Genomic DNA, 25,601 nt, shown 5'->3' on the forward strand with positions numbered 1-25,601 from the left:
GTATACTTATACTAGCAATGAGTCAATAAGGAAAGAAATCCATAAAAAAAAGAAAAATACGTTGGGTTACACTTCAATTTCATTATTCTAATTTCTAGCCAATATTAGTAGTGTGGTCTGAATGTGCAAATAATGATTGCACTCGTCCTTTTTTATATTTGCTTTTCTCTTGTCTTTAATCAATAATTATTATTAATCATATTTAAATCTTTATATCAACAATTCTTGGCCAAATCCCCAGTGTGGGTATGAGCGATATGTAAGGGCACAACAACAACAACAACAACAACAACAAGTGACTGTACCATAAAAAAGCAGTCGGCTGGACAAGCAGCCGTCATTGCGCATGTCCTCATGATGACGCTTCTCTCCTCAACGCTTAAAAAATTCCCAGTCGTTTCTTGACCACATGTTGTCTGTGTCCCTTTATTCTGTGACCCAATCGGCATTTAAAGATAACCAAATGAGGAACACAAGTGCATAATTCTACAATGCTCCACTGCTTTATTTGGCTCATTTTCAACGTACTGCCTTCTACCTCCTTGCAGTTGCGTGTCGGACACGTGCTCTTGCGACACAGGCGGAGACTGCGAGTGCCTGTGCACCGCCCTGTCCGCATACGCCCACGAGTGCGCCCAAAGAGGAGTCCGCGTCCTTTGGCGCTCTCAAGAACTCTGCCGTGAGTACAGATGCTAGCTCCCTAAAAAGTACTTCAGTTATAATATGTTGCCCAAAAGTAGACGTGTAATTGGTTAAATCACTCTGTCAGGTAATCACTCCGTCATTGAAAAGCCTCGGCGGGACTCACTCGTGCGGTAAAATCTCGTAAACTATATTCGTGATGAGCAGTGATAATAGCAGTTGTCGCCGAAACTTTCCCTGGTAACAGCTTCAAGCTGTGTGGCACACCTATATTTAGACAAAATACTGAACACATTAAGTATATTTATTGGTGACTGTAGTGTCGCTCAACAGTGTTCCATACCCTTTCCCATTTCTTGAAACAACACCGTTGCTGTTTTGAGGGAAGCAAATCACACTCTGTGGCAGGAATAACAGATGTCGAGCTAGTTGGTTGATCATAACAAGGCAAAAACAGTGCGCACTTTACGAGGACAGAAGAAAGACAGCGCCTGTGCCCTGTGTTCCTTCTGTCCACCCTCGTCAAGTGTGCGCTGTTTTTGCCCTGTGTGGCAGACAATCCCACTTGATCGTATACACGTGCCCTTCAAATTCCAATGAAAAATCCAAGTTCGTTGCCATAATACCCTCTGGATTGCTCCGCGCTGTCGTGGTTCTCGCGCCAGATACACATGGATACAAGTATGCTTTCTTTCCCGCTTATTCTCAACAGCGGTTCAGTGCGAAACGTGCGACCAGTACTCCGCGTGCGTGAGTGGCTGCGAACCTCCCAATTGCGCCCACCCGGCGTCCGAGACCAACTGCCCGGAGGCGGCGCCCGTTTGCCTCGAAGGTTGCGCCCCGGCACGGTGCCCGACGGGCGAAGTGCATCGCAATGCCACCGACCACCACTGCGTGCCATACGCGGACTGCGAGATACCGCCAGAGACCGGCTGCAACGTCGGCGGAGTCCCCTACAAGGAGGGACAGAGGGTCGCCACGGCCAATCCGTGCCAATCATGGTGCGTGTCTGTGTGTGTTTATTGGAGGAGCTATATTCTCCTTAGACGCATTCACTAAACCATTCATACAAGTGTGTTAAAGGGAGTTCACTCTTAAAGTAACTCAAACAGGCGTACTCACATGTGCACACACGCACACAGTGGCCTATTCATCCACTCACTCAAGTGTCACTGCACAGAGGTGTCACCATACAACGTGAGCTGTGCGAGTCTTTTCTTAAAAATGTCTCCTCAGGAAAGAACATTTTCATAAAACCATACTCTAACACTATCGTATTCCGTGTATTGGTGTTATTCTGTGGCACTGTTTCAAAATCGCGCGCGGGTACAGGCATTTATTCAACCAGGTCACTTTGCTGACCACTGCAGAAGTTGCAAGTGTTCCCCTTTGTTCGACAGCACACGTGTCCTCAGTAACTATAAGGCAGAAAAAGATTAATTCATGAACCTTTCAGCATATCTACTGAATACTGCTTCACTCACTTTGGACAAGAAAAAAAAACTTTATTGACAGACGCGCACGTTCTACGCATATCTAATAATTTGTTAAAGGTCTTTTATTAAGGCTCTCTTTTGTACGCATGCGCATTGAGCTCCTTCCCTCGTCCTTTTGAAAGTGACGATCCAGTTGAAGACCAGCGTTCTTACTGTCTTGACTTTTCTTCTTCCCTGCTCCATCTTTGATCTTTCTTCACGCGCTGCAAAACGTTTTATTCGAAGTTCCATCTCCCCAAGTCCCTGCTGCTTAAGAACTCTTCCAAATGTCAGGTTTGCATAAATGTGAGAGTGACATACTGACGCCTTGGGCAAAAATTCAGCACAATATCTGGTATGCAGCTCAGTAGGCCTTGATGCGATTTACCTAAAGGACATTCTGAAAAAAAACAACGGGATTCTTAGGCCTACCCAAACTTTTGTCGCTATTTATAACTGATACAGCTCACTTTTACGTATCAGGCGATCCATTCTATTCAGGAACATGCGTTTTGTACGAGAAGCTGAAGGCATGGCGGGATTACTCTAAATCCCCGTCAACAATTTATTGAGTGGTGCTGAAAGGGACCGAAAACAATTCAGGATACGCTCTCAGCCTTTACAGAGCACGTGGCAATATTCGCTGCGCTCAATTACGCGGGTCGATTGCCTGCCCTTTCTTGTGACCTGGTTTTCCAATTAACGTTGTGTTCACGCACGGCTGTGGCAGGATACTTGCGCACGCTCAAACCACGCAAGAAAAGCAGAGAAGGAAAAATAAACAAACGGGTGCAGGAATCGGGGTTGGTGTCGTTTAGATAAATGCAAGCAAGCAGCCCGTGCGTGGAGCTTTTATATTCTGCCCATGCGCTGTTCGAGGGTGATGTTTACCTATTCAATTTAGCTCGTGTTTCTCGAGATATTGTGCACCGCGCGAATGGCATTTGCGTGTCTTGTCGCGGTCCGACCTGCGCGTTAATTATGTTGGCAGCTTATCGCGGAGGCTGTGATTTTATCCAAACGGTGCTAGAAGCGTGACAGCCTAGCACGTATATCCTTGATTAAATAAACGAGAAAACTGTCAAGTAGAGGCTGTAGTTTCGTTCATCCCTTTTTGATAACACATTCGAAGCGTAACAAAATAACCGACGAGTCTTGATTTGAACTGGTAATGCCAGTGATGTTTAATGAGTCTTAAATTACGTGAGCGTACGTGAATTTCGTCCTATCTGGACTGATGATGGAGGCAGCCGTCGGTTGTTACTCGGCTTCGCCTTCTTTCTCGTCAGCCTTCGTGTAGGTCCTGGTTTCGCTTCAGGCGTAGTGTGTGTTGGCACGCGCGTAACTGAGAATTCTTTCGGGCTTCTCTTAGTATACCACACGGGCTTCGCTTAATATACAACACGGGCTCCGCTTAATATACTACACTAGTGAATACTTATTGCGAAGCCTCTAATTACTTTGGAAAACAATGCTCCCGAATTGCCTTCGAAAAAAGAAAAGTGCGAAATTTTGTTCACATCAGTGTCGATGGCTAGAGTATCACCGGTTCAGAGGCGTTTTCGTCACATCGCTTTTTTTTTTGCAGCTTCTGCAAGAAAGGTCAAATCGAGTGCATCGGCCGACCGTGCCCCTTGGAGCTGAAAACTTGCAACCAGAGCGGCTGGTCTGACTGGTACAGCATGTCTACACCTCAATTTCAGGTACTGGGCTCGTACCGTATAACTTACGATCGAACACCGCAAGTAATGACCTCAATGTCACAACTTGCGTACACATGGGCACTTACGCGAGCGGGTGCAACGGGCACAACGTACGCGGGCAAAGTTTAACATCGAAGTTGTGGAGCCGGCGTAGCAAATGTGGAACCTTCTGGCTGCCCATTTCAGTTACGGTTGAGTATTTTATTACCTAAGTAACTAGGCTCACATTTATTCTCTTTGACCACTCATCCACCGATGCGCGGAAATTGAAGATTATATGTTAAGATGCAATATTATCGTGACATAAAGTTTATGAGACATTCTTGCACTTGACGCTGAATCAGCAGCATTGTAAATGAAGCTTGTGGAAGTGACTTATAAAGATTATGAAGATACGATGGCTCGGAGTTTTGTAGTTTTAATAGGCTTGCATTTGGATTCACTTTAAAGACCATCGGTTAGCTGGTAATGAGGGGCGTAGCCAGAAGCTTGTTTAGGGTGGAGGGGGTTCAACCATCCTTTATACAGTTCGTGCGTGTGTTTGCATGTGTGCGTGTATACATACACATGCAAGATTGAAAAATTCCAGGAGTGGGGGTTGAAACCGTCTTGCTCCCCCCTCCCCCCCCCAAGCCCCATGTCTATGCTCCCCTCCTCCCTAAAAAAGAATGAAAGCTTGCAGATACCATTACGCTGCTCTTCACTGGCTAATGAAACAATGTTTTGCGCGTACTTGGTCTCACAGCGGGGCAACGACGTCGAGATCTTGCTGGCGCACGCCGACCGTTGTCCGGTGGATAACATGGTACGCGTCGAGTGCCGTACCGTCGACGGGCACGTACCGTGGAATGAGACCGGGGATTCGATGCTCTGTTCGGTTGCCACCGGACTGCGTTGCCTCAAGGAAGACCAGGACGGCGGGCCCTGTGCTGACTACGAGATGCGGGTCTACTGCGAGTGCGGTGAGCTTATCATTTGTACTCGATAAAGAGCTACGTAGCATATCTAGATTGTTTGGTCTTGGACTATGCTAAAGTTGGGTTGGATAAGGCTGTAATGCCGCAAACGAAAGAGCGGGGGCTTGGCCGAGGGTCTATACGTTCCTTAGCTTCATTGTCTGTTGGTTCCACTAGGGTGAGTCATACAGGAGAAGCCAGACATCGATGAATCCCACCTCTTTCGTTCATTCATAGCGAAGGTTTCGTTCCGGCAGACTTCATGCCTTAGGTAGTATACGAGGGTTTATTGGTCAGCTTCCAGCTCGTAATAATATCATTTGCTACGTGACGCCAGCAGGCAACAAAAGAGTGCTCCACACTTGCCGTCATGACTCCAAGCGGGGGTGGCTAGCACTCCCAAGATTACGCAAATAAAGCGTAACCCGAATAATCCGAATCCGAATAATACCGAATAAAGTGGCCTCTGTAGCTCACTTGGTAGAGCATGCATTATCCGAAGGTTGGATGGTTGGTTCCTACCTGCGACAAGTTGATTTTTCATCAACTTTAATTCTTTTCCATTTATGTCATAATTACAATAATACAGTTAAAACATACAAGTTATGTCCCCTATACTTTCCTTAGCTTAATTGTCAGTTGGTTTCCTTATTATGCCGTAAAGTGTCACTATGTACTGAATTTATCCTATTGCGCATCTTCAAGCAGAATACAATGTATTTTGAGTAAGTTTAGAGTGCGATCGTGTTGCCGTTTCTTGCCTACTTGTGTCACGTCTCTCGCAAGCATCGAACCCACGTCTTCGCACTTTGCAGGCAGACGTCATAACTGTTAAACTGGCAAGGCGAGTGTATTCTTGTAAGCAGCCTGCTTCGTTCACGAAACCGGAATGAGTGTTGTCCTATAACCTCTTGTGCAGTTCAAGAAAAACGTATTAAGTTTCTCTTCGTTGTCTCTCACTAGTCTTTTTTCCTTTTTTTTAGCCGAAGAAACAACGCCGGTTCCTCTCATACCGACCACTGTGACATGTGAGTACTTTCTCTTTCTGAGAACAGAAAAAAATTCTAGGAGAGTAGCGTGCGAGAGCAGCGACTGCCTGTAGTAATGCTTGGGGTCGCAATAAGTGAACGTCGTTTTTTGTAGCACATTTCCTTCAGATAATGCCGCGATAGTCTTCAAATGTGCAGTGACTTAGTATTAAGTGCGGAGCACTTTAGGGCGCGGCCTGTCGTATGCTGTCGTCGTCTCATGTAGCTTGGTGTAACGCTCGCAAAACCACGTATAAAAGTAGAAAAAAAGAGGAAGCAAGCGAGAAATAGAAGGAGAGAGAAAGAAAGGAAAAAAATAGGAAGAGAAATAGAAATAAACAGAAATAAAGAGAGGAAAACAGACAGAAAAACTGGAAAACAGAAAAAGAAAGAAAGAGAGGAGGAAAGAAAGAGAAAACAAAAGAGAAATAGAGAAGGCTGCCCAGTTCCGCACTTCCTTCGGGCTTGGCACCCCTAGTGCGAAGATGGCTCATTTTTTTTTTTTTTTTTAACACGCTCCTCTAAATGGACAGACCAGAAATTATTCGTCTTGTAGCATCTCAGAAGTTCATACAAAGAAAAAAGAAGCCACGTTTCTCTTTTTCAGTTGTACCAACTCATCCAACGTTACATTCTGCTAAACAATTTTCTTATTACAAGATGGTAATGTTAAAATGCAGATATGACATTAGAATTTAGATTATTAGAGAAGCCAGTATTTTTGGCTCTTGAGCGATGTTAAGTGGAACTTTGTTTCAAGGAAGTCGCTGGCAAGTAACCTCTGGGTAGGAACGATTTGATGGCACCGAGCGACCCATCAGACGCGAAAGAGAAAGTGACCTATGCATACAAGACTTATATTGCAAAAACTACAATGGCGCTGTAAAAAATACATAGGTAAAAATGAAGGATGGATCAATCACTTCAAGGGAAAAAAATGCGCGCAGCCCAGGATAAGAAGAATCGAGGTACTGACCAGAGTGCGATCGAGAAAGCATCGTCGACGGATGCGACTCTTGTGAAATACGAGCAGCTCATGTTGAAAGAGAAAACTTCGAAAACGTACGAAACAACCTCTTTTTGTCCTCGCGAAGGGCCGCTCGCATGCCTTCTCTACAGGCCATATCAATGTAGGTACTATCATTTGAAACCAAAAGCAAACAAAAAGTGCAAGAAATACTGAACCTCCATCTGTGTTTTCGCCGCAGGATCAAAGTCACAAAGAAACCTTCTAGTTTCATATGTAAAGAAAATGTCATTGCACGTTCTTTTGGAGAATAAGCGAACGGAGCCTCGACATACTAGCTTTCAAAGAAACGACTCTGTGGTTTCGACACAGTCTCTTTTTCATCTGGCTGACTCAGGGCGAAAATATGCAGCCGAGAAACGCGCTGTAAAAAGCCCGAACTGGAGAAGAAGTGGTGTTGCTTATTTGCTGAAAGTGAAGTTAGCCAAGTTAGCCAATACTCCAAACAGTTCCCGCGGTCGCAGTCTACACAACTAGTGTATTAAAAATAAAGACGAATTGAAGAAACATTCTGAAACAACACTCCGATCAATTTCGAACAATGCATCCATCGTACCTCCTGCCAAAACATCTATAGATTACAAAACAAGTAGGAATACTTTGAAACGTCGAAAGAGTTACAGAATTGCCTTAAAAGTAATAAATACAGAGAACGAATGCCTTTGTGGGCGTGGAGGTCTCACGGATACTATGGGCAGGGTGACGTGCGTTGCCTAAGGACGCAGGCACGCTGGACATATGTAAGCGCATCTCTTCGGCAAATGAGAATGATTGGTGGCCTGGCGCTTCTTCAGAATAGTAGGATTAGGCACGAAATTACATGATGATTCAGCGCGAAAGAAGCTAAAGAACCGTAATGTGAGAACGCAGAAAGTACAAAACAAATGTTTAGCATGAAGAGCTGAACGCAGTACTGTACAACTTTTAATTTTTCATTTTCATTTATTGTACGCTTAGTGCCGAAGGATTAGAGAGGGGAGGGTTATCAACCACTAATACAATACAGGTGAACATAAGCAAATAAAGAACAACAAGAAAGACATGAGGTTAACTAATCAGTTACTGTAAATTAAATTGATCCAGAAACGATGATCGGTAATATCTGCGATGACAGCAGGACCCTCCACGGTAGTCTAGTGGTTATGGTGCTCAACTGCTGAGCCGAAGGTTGCGGGATCGAATCCTGGTCGCTGCAGCTGCATTTTCGATAGAGGCGAGATTGCTTGAGGCCCTTGTATTTATATTTAGGTGCACGTTAAAGAGCCCCAGGTGGCCAATGTTTCTGGAGCCCTCCACTGAAGGGTCCCTCATAATCATATCGTAACCCCAACAATTGTTATTTATTATTATGCGATGAAAGCAGGAACGTGGTTCCAATCCTCACAAGTCCTAGTTAAAATGAGTTACGGAAAGTGGAGGTCCTACAAAAAGGAATGGCGACTGTATGTCGGTGATCAATGCGTGACGAGATATACTGGGGAGAAGAGATGAAGTCATCGTGTAAGGAACGATGATGGAATATGCGGTGACAAAGACACAAACGGCACATAGCAAGAAGCTTTATTATCGGTTTGCTGGAATCCTTACACAGAGACTATGAGCGTTGAGGAGTGAGGTATTCAAGGGCCACATCATACGGTGACATTAAGATGGTTTAAATGTGACAAACAGTTGTATACGTTAACTCGTTCGTTAAGATCCTCAATGGAGCAGTTACAATATATGACAAAACAGTATCTATGCCTTGAATGTCGTACTTTGCTATTATGGCTAATCTTTCTTTGCTTTACCATTCGGACCATTACCTTTAGTGCGCAGAATCCTAGGCCCTTATACACCCACTAAACACCATCACTGATCACGTCCTATATCATGACCTGGCGCTCTTTGTTCATCACCTGCCCTTGCTCCATAAATCACCATCTATAATCAGTATCAACCATTCAGACGGTTCGCGCTACATGTGGCTTGGTTCTGGTTCAGTGCGTCTACGCACTAGTCAGTTAGTGACACCGCTCTGTCTGTCGCAGTGACCGGACCTTACTGCGACGCCTGGACGCCGTGGATCAACCAGGACACTCCCTCGGATGACGGCGGAGACAACGAGCTGTTGGCCAACATTCAGCGCTTCTCGGAGATATGCCCAGAGTTGGCAGCCGTAGAGTGTTTGCCCGTTGACCCAGCGCACAGTACGGACGTGGAGCAAGAAATCGCAAAGTTTGCCGAGCCGTGCAATAAGAAGGGACTCCTCTGCACGCCTGGCACACCATGCGTCGACTACAAAGTCCGCGCATACTGCAAATGTATGTGCCAAGATACCTTTTGAAGAAAGAAATTCATCGGGGGGCGTTGTTTGTAAAGTTTAATTGAAGTGTATTAGTTACGTGATAAAGGACGAAAGAATAACTTGCCGCCGATGGGCTATGAAACTACAACGTTCGCGTTACTTGTACGAGTTTTTGGTTTCGTATGACACAAAGGGCAAGTTTTTTTTATCCATTTCCATTTCTTTTTATCCTGTAATTACTACACTTGAATTCAAATCTTAAAACAAGAAAAACGTGCCCGATATGCTTTCCATACCTTCATTATCTATTGGCTTAATATGGCATAGTCTAACGAAAGCTGTCCGCTTAGGAAATTTCTCTTGTTTTCTTTCGGGTTTTACCTCTACTAAATACCAGCAGGCCATAAGTATATTCATACTCTAACGAATTCAATTATTGATTGTTTGTACAATTGCCGACCGTATCGCAGGCCCGTCGACGGAAGTCCCCACGACACCGGTTCCTGAAGTCACCACAACAATAAGTAAGTACCACGTCAATCATTAGGATCCTTAAGCTTAACAACAGAATATCGCTATTAGTGGTACTCGAGATGGTATAGCTTACTTGCAGTGCTGGGCAGGTTTGAAGTAAAGGTGGGTGCAAGGTCACGAGTATGAACTTTGCTTCACGTAGCTATTGGGCTAGATGTCCATATCAATGTTAAAAGAACCCTATGCCTAGCAGTAATCCTCCTGCGAGACCAATCAGCAGAAATGTTTTACGCGTTGGTTCGCTTTCATAGAGCTTCAAAGAAATCAAACTAAAATATGGAGTACTTCGAAAATGTTGATCGTGGCGTGTTGGTTCGAAAAGCAAGGACACACTAAGAAGACGGACAACGCCCTTGTCCGTCCTCTTGTTATTGTGTTTTGCTTGCCATTCAAAACAGCAGTAGGAAACTGGGGGGGGGGGGGGGGGGTGAACTCCATTGTAGGAGCGAACTGAATTATTTGATTCTTCTGCTGGTGGGTGGCCACGTGACCTGTCCATATGTTCGCCAGTTCTCGCAGGTTATCATGGTTGAGGTTGGTGAGCTGCGTATTCCACTATGCAAGTGTACAGTGGGAAATAGAAGAGGATGGGGCGCTCGTGTTCTTGTTGCATTCGTGTATTCACGTACCATGTGGTACAGGCTTTCTGACGTGTGACAGAATTCGCAGTTGTATTCACAGAGTGTGGGCGAATGCGGTGGTGTTTCCTCCTCCTCCTCCTCTTACCATGTGGGTGAAGGCTGGTTTGTAAATGCCTGAAAGCCTTTCGACAGGCGCGGGTGCGGTGGGAGGTATACTTTTTCCGCGTCTACGGTGTCTAAATGCGCGCTACTAAAGGAATTCAGAAAAAAAAGACTGCACTAGGAGCCATGTCGGCAGAAAAAATTTCGGACTGAGAAACACGGTACTCTTCGGGTTCGTTGCGTTTCCTTGGCTTTGTGTTATTGCCGCGTAAACTAAAAGTCAGTGCACGGGTGAAGAACCAACAAAAAAATTCTCTTAAAAAATATACGGCTAAGACCATAATGAGAGTACTCAATTCGCAGTCTCGTGCTTTTCTGAGGTGCGAGAAAGCTTCTCAGGTATCGTGCGGCAAAATTGACTTGCGGAAGTAGGCTGTGAACTTGCCTGCAGCATTACAGAGGTTATTACGCGCTCGTTTAAGGATAGGTTGTTCACATAAAACGTGGGACGCACAAATACATAAAAGCAAGGTATGGGCTGCAGCATAGTTCTTTCTGCAGTGTGAACACAGTTAAAAGGTCGGGACGTGGTTGCGTTTACTCAAACACGCTCACTCTGGTTTGTGACCTTCGTATCACATTCCGTCATGTTTTTGGGGCTGTTCTAGGTTTTTTTTTCTTTTTTTTTCTATTGTTATTACTCAATTTTTTTTCACTAGGCCTATGGTATGGAGATGTGTTGTTAACATTTACTTCTCCTCCTGTTTGTCTTATAATCTAATCAGTTGCGGTGGCACCCGTCGCGATAACTTAGTGGCTATGGCATTGCGCTGCTCATCTCGAGGTCGTGTCCCGGTTGCCCTCTCCGCTGCATTCCCGCTTTAACGTGGCGACATGCAAAAGTGCTCGTGCACGCAGACAGGTTTAGGTGTAGTGTCATGGACAACTGAAATAGGAACAAGTTAGTATCAAACAAAATCTGTTTTTTCGTTCTTCTTTCCGCTAGTACGCTCAATGTCGGCATGATTCCGACTTGCACGCTTGTCTTGAGGTGTGTGTCACGTTTGGGAAACGTCCTAGATATTGCTGTCAAGCTATAACTCGCTAAATCAATTCTGCTTTGTATTTTATTGTTCACGTTTTATTCATCCATGGCTGTACATTGACGAACCGTACGCCGTCAAAATTAGCCCGTAGTCCCCTACTACGACGTACCTCGTAATCGTATCGTCACTCTCGCACTTCCGTGCTTGCGCAAATAAAGTCGACAGGTCTCTGCAACCACCGTTGACTCAGTGTACTCCTGCAAGTGCTCTCTCTCTCTCTCTCTCTCTCTCTTCTATTGTATCTCTTTTAACGCTATCGCGTTAAAAGAGATGAAATAGATAGAATAGATAGAATAAAAGAATAGAAGCGTAGAATAGAAGAATCGAATAGATAGAATAGAAGCGTAGAATTGCGCGAGGCCTCAAAACATGTGAATTGCGCATCGAGTAGGTGTTTCAAAGGCCCACCCATTACAAAGCACTGAGACATATTTTATCTCATCATGAGCAAAAGCATCAACAAAGTGAACAGCTGCGTAGGTTCGCGTTTTGCCTTACGGACGCATAGCAGGCCCTTCGCTGATTCGCAAAATGAAGAATTATGGCGTAGTGGGCACTTAACAACTGTACTTGCAATAGGCATTCTAGGATAGTTTGAAACGGCCAATGTTACGCGCACAGTGGTTCGTTTCCTTGCGCCACGTTTGAGGCATGCACCAAGAGCCGAAGCAAGGCTAGCAATTGAGAAGGCAATGTGCACAGGGCACGATTACGCTATCGCGTTCTACTCTTGAAAGCGAAGCTCGAGCGTCCTCCAAGTTTTTTTCACTCATGTTTCCTAGTGCATGGTGGCAAAGCAAACGTGCGTCTGCTTAAATTCCCTACCTCTTCGTGCTTTTCTCTCTCTCTCTCTCTCTCTCGCACTTCAAGCGGGAAATCTTTACATTAGAACTGTTATGGTCGAGGTTTGCCGTCTGTCGTAGATAGAAAATTATCATCATCATGTACCGGCACGCGCTCATTGATCGCCCAAGCATTCTGTACAGATGGCTAAAAAGAAAAGCTGAAACGTGCCCACCAGCTCTGCTGTGACGCCGCCTTACGCGACTTAGTGCAAGCTGCGGTAATTTTTTATTTGTAGATTCCTGGTGTCTTTGATCTTTAGTGGTAAGCACTAAGACGTAATTTCGAGGCCACGACTTGTAAATTACGGAAGCTTAACAAGTGAGAGATTTTCTGCCTACGTATTCGTAGATTTTTATCTGGTGCTTTAATTTTGTAACTTCACTCTGATATTAGGCTCTTTAATTTATTACTCGATGATATCCCAAAGCCGTTATATGCAACAAAAGCAAGCAAACAAACAAACTACCATATACCCAGGGAACCACAGCTGTTGAAAATAAATCCTGGGCCTCCTATCGCGGCATGCCTCCTAATCTTGTCATGGTTTTGGCGCGTCGGACTCCGAAATATGGCCACGAGCATTTAACCAAAACATGATTGTTCCGGTACGGTAATGGATTCAATCTTCAAGGGCAACTCCGTCTTCCCTGACTGACGTGACGATGTTCTTACGCAGGTGTGTGTCCTCCGGGTAGCCGGTGGTCAGAATGCGGCGTCCGCTGCAACGCCACCTGCGACCACTTCTTGCACGCGCTGCGCTCCGAGGGTTTCTGCGTGGGAGAGGACGCCGTTTGCGTGCCCGGATGCTTCAGTGCCGGCTCCCACTGCGAACCGGGCAGCCTGCACTTCGACCGCGAGAGCTGCGTGCCCGCTCAGCACTGCCCCTGCTACATGCCGGGCAGGGAAGCACCACTTGCAGTAAGCAGGCTCAAGCCGAACCAGAAATTAAACTACACGTTGACGGGAAGGCGAAACGAAAACAGAGAACGGTGGTTTAATCGTGCGCTTCTACTTGTTAACAAATATAAGGAAACCACAGGAGGGCGTCCTTCGTGGTGTTATTTTTTACGCTGTTTGTGGTTGTGTAGGAAGAAAAACGGCCCTTTCGATCCTTCTATCGTTATAATCGGTAATCGTTCATACACATATATAATTACATCATAATTACCGCACTGCATTGTGGTAATTGTGACGTAAATTGAAAGAACCTAAAGTGGGCGAAGAAACACCCTTTTCACACCAACGGAAAGAGTGTGTCTTCGTCCACTTTAGGTCGTTTCAATTTACGTCGTAATTACTGAACTATAGTTAAAGACAATGACTAATGTTCCCTATGCTTTCCTCGTACTAAATGTCTGTTGGATTTATTTGGTTATCTTATAGAAAGAAAAAGAAACGTAAACACATCTCAATGAATAAAAGCGACGCGAACAAGTGAAGGCCTTGACAGGTTAGCAAACACCTCGATTAACTGTCTTCGTTCGGGCTGTCACAAAACAAGGCTCTTTGTCGGAACGCTGCCTCATCGGCAAGAACTCCTTCGTTTGCGCTCCCTTTCAATGACCAGCGCCATTTACTGAGTGTCGCACTTCGATTGGACCAAAACAAAACAAAAAAAGAAAAAAGGGAAAGAAGAAAAGAAAACGCTTGCGTTCTAAGATTTAAAAGAAAGCGCTTGCGTAGATTAGTTAGAAAATCTCCATGTGGTTATAGCTTGTCCGAACTATTTAAGTACGGGGTCCTTGTAAACGCAGTGTGCAGTGTCGGGGCACTAAACCTCAGCATTTTCTTTTCTGAACTTATTTTAAATTTCTCGCCCGCCGCGGTGGTCTAGAGGTTACGTTGCTCAACTACTGACCCGAAGGTCGCGGGATCGAATCCCTGCTGCGGCGGCCACATTTCGATGGAGGCGAAATGCTAGAGGCCCGAGTAATTAGATTTGGGTGCACGCTAAAGAACAACAGGTGGTCGAAATTTTCGGATCCCTCTACTACGGCGTTCCTCATAATGATATGGTGGTTCTTCTAGGTAAAATCCCTACAATTATTTTATTACATATTTTAATTTTTTCACCTTGCCACAGTGACAGTTAGGTATGCTGCATCAAAGAAAGACGGAGTGTAGCTTCTCACAAAAAGTATGTGCTCCCTAGATTGCTCCGACTTATTGGCTGCTATTCATGATTATAGCTTCAGGAATGCACAAAGAGAGAGAAGTAGAATAAAGATGACAGCTAATAACTCTTTTAAAAAATCTGGGGTCTTCAGATCGTCTACATTTCCGGGCTACTTCCCGCGCTTATATTTTTGGTCTTATAGTGCTGCGGGAAAGACGATGTTTTGTTGTTTTCCTGCACTGTGGCTCATGCGCAATTAAGAGTCTTTTTTTTCGTTAAATTTTTTGACAATGTTCTTTTTTGAAAAAAACAATGTGACAGAAATGCCACGAGTCTATAGGTTGTCGCGACAACCTATGAGGTTCAGAGAGAAACCCATACGTTTTCGATAAGTTACTTGTGGGATGTTAAAGTCAAACAACAACAACAACTTGTTCTCACATAAATGCAGCCGGGAGAGGTCGTGGAGCTAGAGTGCGAGAAATGCCAGTGCTTGCACAATCAAGTGAGCTGCGTCGGCGTTCCAGGCTGCGGCACTACCCCTGCGCCGGAGACTACAAGTACGTATATGTGGAAACCCTTACTGTGCATTCTTTTTTTCGTCAGATTTTAGTTGTTGATACTACTTCAAGGTAAGTATCGAATACTCAGAAGTCAACCAGTCTGAGAAGTTAAGAAATTGAACGAGCAAGCGAAATGAAGGCTTTTTGGTAAATCTAGAAAAGGACAGCATACCAAGTGAGACATTCATTATGCATTCCTATAATTCCACGTTTTCAGCACGATTCTTTGGGACAATTTACGTAGGGAGAAAAATTACATGAAATTTTGTATAACATTACACAGAAAGTATATGGATCTATGGGAATGGCGTACGCAACGTTTTAGCAGAGATTCCTTAAAAGTGTCCGTTAAAACACATCATCAAAAGCCAAATCAAAATGAATGGCTCAATTAACACTTCTGAAGTATTACAAACGTGAACCTTTCAGGGGACAGTAACTAAGACGACTAAAGATGCGAGAACGAAGGACAGGCCAGGTTGTGGCGGCACCAACGCCTGATCACATCATTCCATTTGAAAAGCATCGGTTCGAAACAATAGCAAATAATTTTTTTAGCAAGTTAGCAAACCTAGTAGAAATGTCCTCGTAATCATCAAGGAGCTTATCCTAATTGTCGAATATGATGACATTTGAATATAGCTTGTCAACACGGATATGCTGTAGCTATAATACAAGGGTATAGATATGGTTTTCATGTGGTTGATGCGTTAACCCCAACTGTATGCCTACTTTTCTTCCCACAGCCACGCCAGCGCCTACGACAGTGTGGTCGCGTAAGTATACTTTTTTTCTAATGACCAGAAGGTAACGAGTGCTCTCTTAAACGAGCGAAGGCAGATAGCTTTCGAATAAAAAGACAACATGAGATCTGCTATATACTTACAGCAGGGATTTTAAAGTTGGAAAGCATGGTTGCATGTGTACAATAATAAATAGTAGCGATAACATTAAAGAACATTCAGGTACATAACGGAAAGGATCGATGCAAATTGATGATTGCTAGATAAAGTGTAAGTAACAACTAGAGGAGGTGAACCAGCTGGCGACTGCCCACGACGAGTCATATGCGATGCGCTGAAGCGAGCCTACGACACAGCGTAATGCAAATATTCCAAATAGTTTCTTTTTTCGTTCACTGTCAGTGGTACATATGGGCAGCAGTTTGCCTACGTTATCGCTATAATCAGCCGGTATTCACTAATATGTGTGTTGATAAGAAAAAAAAATTATAAGAAGCAGTTATTATGTAATCACTAGAAATATCTTTTTCCCCTTCATGGCAGCGTCTCCCGAAGGTGGCTGCTGGACTCCGTGGCTGAATGACGACGTCCCTGAAGGCCCCGGAGACTTCGAGGATATCCGCACGCTTCAGGCTGAGGGCAAAGCATGCGTAGACCCTGCAGCTATTGAGTGCAGAGTCGCCGGCAGTGAGTTATCTCAAAATTTTCGTTCATTATTGTAGCTCATTATAACACGGAGAGCAGGCACCTGGAGGTTAACGAAGAAGCTTGACAAAAAGCCATGGAACAAAGTATGAAAGGATAAATGATATATGTACAGACGGGTCCACTGTTAAAGGGAACACTTGCGTGCAGGGCATGTTTGGATTTTGCTCTCTTGCAAAAACATAGTGGCTTAGATTTGCATAAAACTACTAGTGGTTGACAGTTTTGCCTTTTTTTTGACAGACTCGTGCAGTGCATGAACAATGTTTCCCTGTCCACTTGCTGTTAGAGGGCCAGCAAAATGAAAGGTGCTCATTGGAATGTTCCCTTTAACAGTGGACCGAACTGTACAGTTAACAGACACGAATGCAGTAGTTTGGAGATGAGAGTAAACGGGAATAGCCTATATTATACTCGACATGAAGAGAACAGAGTTCGCAGCTCGTTTTATAAATGGAGAAGATAACAGGTGATCCGCTTGGATCACCGAGTTAGTACGAAGGCAAAGAAGGACAGCCGATGGCGGTAGAGGAAATATCTCGAGGATAGGCTTTCGTCCTGCACTGTACATTATGATGAAGATGAGTATAGTGGTGTGATGATGGTGACGATGATGACAGCGATCGTAATGACAGCTTAACTCGCTATCGGACATTAGTTTGTAGGAAAAGCCACTGTGCTATTAGCCGCATTTATCATTAATCATGACGAACATGACAGGCATATTATGTTATTCAGGTCATGACTTGTCATTCACGTTCGTAATACATTTATGTCATCCTGTGCCATTTTAGGTGTATACGGGGTTAAGACAACGACGACGAGAGCACCAATACGTAGGCGGCTAGATATGAACACACTGTCAAAGTTCCTTAGGTTTGCCAAGAAATGTTTCACATATAATATTAAAGTATCCGCCTGCATTGAGAAGTGTACTGGCTTCTTTTGTCGATTCTGTGTTTTAGTGAACATCATAACACAGATGTCCGTCTATATAGCTTGATGACACGCATTTATCTGGATACTTGGTTCCCGTGCCTGTTTGACAAACATTCATGATGCTGATCCTCTTTGCACTGGCTCTTTCTTTGCAGACAAGACGCACTGGACGCAGACGGGACAGAAAGTGGAGTGCTCCTTGAAGCATGGTCTGCGCTGCTGGAACACTGACAACAGGCCGCACAGCTGCTTGGACTACGAAGTGCGCCTATACTGTCCATGTGGTGAGCTAGAGGGTACTCGTCAAATTGTCCATTTCTATCGCCGCCAATCGTCAGTTAAAAGCGTGGGCTGAGTTCGCAAAGCTTTTCATTCGTAAGTGCTCTCGGCCGTTAACCAGCCGGCTTCACCGATAAAATACCCTGCTTCAAGATTGACTGTTACCCGCTGTGGTAACTTAGTACGTAAGGTGTCGCGCTGCTAAGCTCGAGGGCGCGTGTTTTATTCCCGGCCACGGCGGCCGCACTTCCATCAGAGCAAAATGCAAAGAACAAAGGTGGTGTTAGATTCAGGTGCACGTTAGCGAACCCCAGGTGGTCAAAATTACTCCAGAGTCCCACACTGCGGCGTGCCTCATAATCATATCGCAGTATAGGCACGTAAAAACCCCAGCAATTGTTATGAAAACGAGCCCATGAAACAGGATAGAAAGCTGGGCTAGTTGGTACAAATGCATTTTTTTGATGCAGTGCTAAAAGAGATAGACTAAGAAGGAACTGTGTGAATGTTCCTTCTTAGTCTCTGTCTTTTAGCGCTGCATCAAGAATGCGAGCCCATGAACACGAGCCCATGCTTTGTGAATACGAGCCCATGCATTCAGTTTCCGTAAAACTAAACTATGCGTAAGCTTTCATGGCTTGTTATCAGATTCTGTGCATATCCATACCTGGACGGGCCCTTCTGTGTTTTTTTCTTAGCTTTTTCCCCCTCGATCGACCTTCAGAGACACAGTTATACCAACGATACTCCTTAAGTTGAATTAGGCGTAGAGCCCCAAAACATAAATTAACAAAATAAATTGTTTAACTAATAAGCTTACGGGACAATTCGCAGTCTGCCACTTGGAACTCAGAATATGCAAAGAATAGCAAACAATTAAGCTGGCACACACATCGGTGTGTCCTTTCATAAAATCTAACTTTTAAATTATGACTTCTTGCTTTTAGCTTTTAGTTAAGCTGCGAACATTTAACTAACACACTGGTGCACTGGTGTATTAGTTGAACGTGCGCACTGTATAATGTACGATGTGTTACAGCGTGCACTTACACATCGGAAGAAAAAAAGCAGCGACGAACGAAGTTAAGCGCTGACTTCCATCTACATTTCACGACTTCCAACTACTGACTACTAACTAGCCCGGCCGCATACTTGCACTGAATAAATGTGTACTTTGTTCAGGAACGTGTTAAACAAATAGTGCACTCTTGTGGATGTGGGTGTCGTCATCTCAAAACCGAGATGAGCTGTAGCAATTCATGCAAGTGGACGCGTATTGCGATGTATGCTATTAAATTCGCACTATATGCAATAGTTGCCCAGAAATCATTCACAGCTGTTAAATAAATTTTCGTAGTTGGTTAAAATTTTATTTCTATTACTGATTCAACATATATGCAGATCGTACAGTAATGTATATCTGGGACCAGGAGGGTGGCGTGTGGTGCAACTGAGTTTTAGGGCAGTTCAGCAAAATAAGAAAAAAAAACATAGCCTAGTGCATCTTGCATAAATGGAGGAAGAAATAACAAAATGTAGAACATATAGTGGTTTGTACATCTCATGTTAATAAGAAAGGGCATGCAAACAAGGACACAAGAAAGAAGTCAAGATAGCACAAACGCCATGGTGACTTCTCTCTTGTGTCCGTATTTGTACGCCCTGTCTCTTGATTATGGATACCCACCAACTATCTCAGCTATCTGTTATCGTACGGCTCCTTTGTACTGATGTACACCACCCCGAATTCTGTGTAAAAAAAAAGCCCGGACATTCACGAAACAAACACGGAGGAACACCACCACAGCGTAGACCTTCCACCATCACGGTGGTGTCCTTCTATGTGGGGTGATTGTGGATTGGTGTTTTTAGAATGTTGAACTAACAAGCCCAAATTTTTCAATATCTCGAATACTGCCGCAGAGGAAGTTGTTCCAACAACGACAACGAAGGAGGTTGTGACGCCTGAGTGCCGCCAAGGTTGGAGCTCGTGGATAAACAGTCACCCATTGGACAACCTCGGAGACCAGGAGAGCCTGCAGTCGGTGATTGAGTCCGGTCTATTAGAATGCCCGAGACCAACGTCCATAGAGTGCAGGGAGGCTGGAACTCAGGTACGTGCTTTGATGACGAAAGAGCATACGCTGTGCGTTTCACAATATATTTTCTCGCGTGGCTTTTATGCTTCACAATAACTTCAACGAGATACATTGTATGATGCATGTGTTGTGTGCGTCGCATGCCACGTGTGTATGGCTGCATTTACTTTGACTACAATGTTGAGCTTGCCCTCACAGGCAACCTCTTCCAAAATTCTTCTCTTACTTTCTCAGAAGACTCGTGCGTTTCTTTTGCTTCATATTTTTTTGGCCAGGGTCTGAATTCTTTAAGTACTTTAAGGAGTACTTTTTTCTGTCTTTTCAACGGCGAAGCTGTTTAAGCTATCGGTGGCTTGTGCTTCATCGTGCAAAGCTTCACAGCTGGGTATGCGTCACAGGAATTGGGCAAACCCCACTACCGAGTGCAGCAGGTGCGAGCGTTAAACGAAAAATCCGCTAGGCGAAGTGGAACACGTGAGGCACATGAAAGAGAAGGAGAGAAAGCAATAGAAAGAAATAGAAAGAGAAAAAAAAGAGATGAATAAATAGAATAAAGACCTAAAAAATGTAAATACAGAGAAATACATAAAAAGAGAGAGAAAAAGATAGAAAGAAATCGACACGAAAGACAGATAGAAAAAAGCAGAGAGCGAAACAGAAAGAAACAGATACAAAAAGAGATACAAGAAACAGAGAGAAATAGAAAGAAAGAGAAGAAAGAAAGAAATAAAAAGAAACAAGGAAGCACACCCAGCTCCGTTCTGCTGTTCAAATCATAGGCGTGCGCATGGGGGAGGAAGGGGGGAGGGAGGGCGGGGGCGGCCGCCCCCCCTAGTCACCTAAGAGGGGGAGCACGAAATATACGTCGTACATTGACTTAGTAGGAGCGGGGGCGCTGCAATCAACCTTCCCCCCCCCCCCCCCTTGATGGGGAGCCCTGCACAGGCCTATGGTTCAAATCCAATATGTCCTGGCGCTCTTTGGCCATCAAATGGCCCTTGCGGCATTGAACAACGTTTATCATCATCATCAACTTCTTCTTCCTTCAGGCTTGGCACCACTAGTACGAAGCTGCCATAATTTTTTATATTATGTGATAGCAATTACATCAACATAAATTTAGGTGTATTTCTGCCGTCATTGTCGCCGTCGCCGTGAGGCTCCTTATAAAGTCCAAGGGCGATAACATCATCCCCCGCGTCGTATGCTCTGTGTGCGAGGGCAGCCGACGATAGCGGCTCTAGCGGAAATAAAACGCGCCGGCCGTCTTCCGTCGCACCAAAGGACAATGGAGGTTCCCGGACGGGGAAGATTCGTGGCTCCGGCAGGAACTGCGTACTTTAATCTGCCAGTCACGGGCGCGCGTGTCCTATCTTGACAGTGATCAACACACATACTATTGTAAGTGATGTGTAGTTTGTGTAGAAGTGACAGACCGCACGAAGGTGCCAGCGTTCTTGATTTAGACCAGGTCGGACGATAAAGGAGTTATCTCCTAGCCTTACTTTGTACAACATTCTGGTATCGGATTCACTGTTTCGCCCCTACCCGGAAACTGGCTTTTATTTCTGGCAGTGTCTCCTATTACCTCTTACTTGCCATATTATCCTTGCACAGCATAGATATCCGGTCTAAGGACTGGCTAAGTTCCCTGTCCTTCCATCTACTGCTCATTTTCTCTCCTGTATCAGTCTGAAGTAATAAAACCAAAGAATGAACAATTTTGCTGCGCGAATGGAACGTTTCAAAAACCTAAAGCAGTTGCCGGCCATATCGATCCATTTGAAGCATCGAGATTGCGTACTAAAAATGGCTTCGAAAAGTTTCAGCGAAATCGCTCCCTTCCTCTGTCTTTTCTGTAAGAGAAAGGCCGTTTTCTTGCTCAAGAAAAACGCAGCTGCATGGTATGAAGTCACGACTATGCCATCTCCAGACGCTTGCTATGAAATGAAAGCCAGATTCCGTTACAACACCGCTCAGTGCAGAAATAGCCATTCACAAATGCTTTCGAAAGAGGGTAAGCCCTGTTTTCTCTCTTAGTTGGCCCCAAGCGTTCAATTAAAGCCTTTTTACACCTTTGCTTCACGGGTTCCAGAACCCTCATGCTAGCAGCGAAAGAATTTGGCTTTCCTTTCCCGGTTACCACATGCCTATAACTTTGGTGCCTTTGTCATAGCGCCGTAGGTGCACTCTTTTTGGACCACAACATACTCGCGTGAAGGCCTCCGGCAACTGCCTTTTCCATCTTACTTGAGCGCAACCAGTCTGTGTACCTACCAGAGTTTAAATTGGAGCATTCCTTGAGTTGATATGTATCAGTTGAACGGGGGCAGCGAGTAACTACTTGAGATGAAAGGAATAGTTGCACTGTTCTTGAGAAGTTGCTGGAGTAACCATGACCACTAATGCAGTACAGATCTCACAGTAATACATATCCTAAAGTAACGATTCACTGTACCAGATACTTGAAAAGGCGTCTGCGAATGATGGCATAACTTGTCTCTGAAGTGAATTACTCGGAGACGTGGATATTTCTTGCACGACAAACTTAAGTGCGTAATTGAATAAATAAATGTTTAAATGGTTACATTGTGACCTATACTGCGATCGTCAAATTGTAGTATATGAGTACCCAAAAGCTAACCACCAAAATTTTGCATATATATATATATATATATATATATATATATATATATATATATATATATATAATGTTGTAGTTCCTCGTACAAAAACTGGTTATCATTGAGCATTTGACCTCAAGGATTTGTTGTGCTATTCGCCATAAGTCCGTTTCAGAATTTCTTAGTTAAGAAAGAACTCAAGGTAGGTGACCCCCTTGTCATGGTAATCACTCTCCATGGTAGCTTAGTGGCAAAGACGTTGTACTGCTAAGCTGGAGGACGCGGGTTCGATTCCCCGCCCCGGTAGCCGCATTTCGGTGGTGTGGAAATGCGCAAACACCTGCGTACCCAGATTTCGCTACACGTTAAATAATACCAGGTGTATGTCTCCTTTTGTTTCTTTGTCACCTGTGTATGTTCTGTTCTAGACAATCACAAATATGAGCAAGCTGGAACCGCGCGTGTGATGAAAATTATTCCGCGGTGCTCTACTACGACATGGCTAATAATCATACCGTCGCGACGACATGTAAGAACTCTGACTTTAGCTTTTTTTTCTACGGACAAAAAATGCAGGTACCCTGGAATCTGCTAGGCATGATTGGTGTACGTTGCGACCTGTCGTCCGGACTGCTGTGCCGAAGCAGTAGCCAGCCGAAAGGCAGGAGCTGCGTCGACTTTGAGGTGCGCTTCTACTGCGACTGTGGCGAACCGACTGTGCTGCCCCCACGCGTGACGTACAGCACGACGCCCGTCCCGACAACCGTAACAGTCGTCACGACACAGCGCCCGTGCGCATATTGGTCAGACTGGTTCGACACTAGCCGACCCGGCGTCGATGGTCACGATGGTGAGCGGGAACCTGGAGTTCGCGGCCACCCAGAGCTGCAGGGCTTCTGCGAACATGCAAGTACAACATTACTTCGTAATGCCAAACTTAACAAAAATACTCACAGGGTCCCTTATGCATTCGCCTAAGACGACTCGAAGGCGAAAGTCATCTTCTTTTTCTTCTCGTCGATTTAGTGACCCTCCCCCGCTCCACTCCGAAAGCGTTCTGCAGCTAACGTGGTTTTGCACTGCCTCCCGCACTGGAGGCATTGCAAGCTTTCAGCATCTCGTCTGGTTTTGCACTGCCTCCGTGATCGGCCCACCTTTGACCGAACACGATGTCACGAGATGACGTCATCATGTGACGTCATCACACGATGACGTCACATGGCGTCTCAAATTTGAGACGTCGCATTGACGTCTCGAGCTTTGGCGATTTGTGACGTCATGGAGACGTCATATGGTGACGTCATCACGCGATGGTGATTTATTTGCATCACTCGGGTTGGTGCCCGACGTCCACGGTCAATTCTGGCGCTTGATGAGGCATCCAAAGCTTTGGCCTTAACAAAGTGCGATGGGAACTAGATCGTCGGCATCTTATGTTGGCAGTTTTATGAGAAGTCCAAATGCATCCCGTTGTCTATTGCAAAGCGATCACCATAATCATTCGACTTAACTCGATAATTATCTCGAGATACCCGCGAAACTGACGAAGGCGCCTACTGAAGTCCCTTTGGTCATGTGACCACATTGAGCGACCCTGACACTCTCGTATTCGTCTAGTGTGTGTCTGTATTTGCTCTGAGTGTGCATATTTTTGTGCGTTGCATTTCTGTTTCACCTCCCCTGTTCCAATGTGCAAGCTGGCAAACTGGACATCTATCGTCAAAGTGAATTATATCCGAATTGAACATTAGGTCTTCATGAAAGAAATCCGCACCATCCCGCATACTGCCGCATTCAGCGACTAGCAATGTAGCCTAAAGCCTAATTTTCTCTTTGTAACAAACAGCATAGCCTTAATTGCTCTTGTGCTATTACACCCAGCATAATTAACTAATCTTTATTGCAGACAGGCTCACGCTATAGAACAGAACGCGGTACGAGGTTTCGTAAATTTCTAAAGAGCTTTTTGTACAAGTAACAGCCAATGTTTTGTATAGTTTTGTATCATTATGAGTAATGCAAAATGTTTCTCCACATTACAACTCTTTACGTGGCAAAGCACGCTTTACAGAACCTACTCATGCCATATCGTTTTGTAAAGCGTGATTTGCTGCAAGTAGGGGAGCTATGTGGCAAAGCGGTAAAACGGTTTCTTCGCATAACTATTCTTAACGCGGCAAAGCAAATTTTACAGAGCAATAACATCTGAAATATTTATTCTCGAATACGAGCGTGCGCGTGTGTGTAGGGGGTAGTGATGTAGTCTGTGTGTGTGAGAGGGTGGGCGGGAGTAATCGAGTTGTATGGAAAAATATTTGCATGTTTCTTCACGCAACTACGCTTATAGCGGCAAAGTATGCTTTACAGTGTAGTACAATCTGAAATGTTTATTTCCACAACTACCCGCACAACAGAAAGCATACGTTAGAGTGCATTCCGTGTGCCATCATTAACATGGCGGAATTGTTTCAAACAGGAGCTCCCTGCACTAATGACATCTACACAGTATATAATTACGCACCCAATGTTGTTTCGTCTGATCCCCATTCTGGCGTTGCGCCAATTTTGTTATCATCGAACTGCACCAAAGACCATCTACTTCGTAATGATAAAGTATCACTCGAAGGCAATGCTCCAAAATACGATCCTTGAATAAAATACGTTAACCACGTGTTTCTCCTCGCTATGCACAGTTCTGACTTATTCCTAAAGCGCATAAAATTGCAATTTTTTTTATTTAAGTATTTGTCATCCACTTGTGCCACCTCACGGGTACCTTCTGCTCCTACGCGGAGCACATAAAGCTAAGCGGTATTTCCATCATGAAATATCAGGGCAGATATAATACGCCTCCTAAGCGGCTAGACAATTAGGCACGAAGCTCTCATTTGGATACGGAAAGAATGCAGAATCACTCGATTATGTAGGCATAGGTACATGTTAAATACAACCACATGGCCCACCGAATAATATCCAATGCCTGAACTATAATTGCACTCTTGTTATAATTACACGTTGCGGAAATGCCGATGAATAAGCTGTACCCACGGCCTGAACGCCATTACTTCAATAAACAAAAACTATTTTCACTCGTGCATCAAGCCACCCTCTGACCCTTCCCAGATCTGGCGACCTCTTGCCTTATAATATATATCCCTGAAGTATATCGTTTTAGGAGTACTTCTTGAGGGTCTAGTTGGTGAAGCATCTTGATAGGATAGGCGCAATTTCAGACACCACGAAAGT

At 44.6% G+C, this 25,601-nt stretch overlaps 1 protein-coding gene across 1 annotated transcript in view; it reads left to right on the top strand.

Annotated features, from left to right (window-relative positions):
• LOC119406893 (hemocytin) overlaps positions 1-25,601 on the top strand; it is a 162,907-nt gene that overhangs the window by 40,752 nt on the left and 96,554 nt on the right. The window contains exons 25-38 of the mRNA XM_049419568.1: positions 549-679; positions 1,355-1,643; positions 3,706-3,820; positions 4,566-4,782; positions 5,760-5,804; positions 8,862-9,134; positions 9,589-9,642; positions 12,964-13,205; positions 14,855-14,963; positions 15,713-15,742; positions 16,253-16,396; positions 17,509-17,637; positions 19,556-19,746; positions 22,932-23,261. Coding sequence (XP_049275525.1) covers positions 549-679; positions 1,355-1,643; positions 3,706-3,820; positions 4,566-4,782; positions 5,760-5,804; positions 8,862-9,134; positions 9,589-9,642; positions 12,964-13,205; positions 14,855-14,963; positions 15,713-15,742; positions 16,253-16,396; positions 17,509-17,637; positions 19,556-19,746; positions 22,932-23,261 — 2,299 coding nt within the window. The remainder of the gene's footprint in view (positions 1-548; positions 680-1,354; positions 1,644-3,705; positions 3,821-4,565; positions 4,783-5,759; positions 5,805-8,861; positions 9,135-9,588; positions 9,643-12,963; positions 13,206-14,854; positions 14,964-15,712; positions 15,743-16,252; positions 16,397-17,508; positions 17,638-19,555; positions 19,747-22,931; positions 23,262-25,601) is intronic.

The sequence above is a fragment of the Rhipicephalus sanguineus genome, chromosome 10 (assembly GCF_013339695.2).
Source record: "Rhipicephalus sanguineus isolate Rsan-2018 chromosome 10, BIME_Rsan_1.4, whole genome shotgun sequence".
In the NCBI taxonomy this organism is placed as follows: Eukaryota; Metazoa; Arthropoda; class Arachnida; order Ixodida; family Ixodidae; genus Rhipicephalus; species Rhipicephalus sanguineus.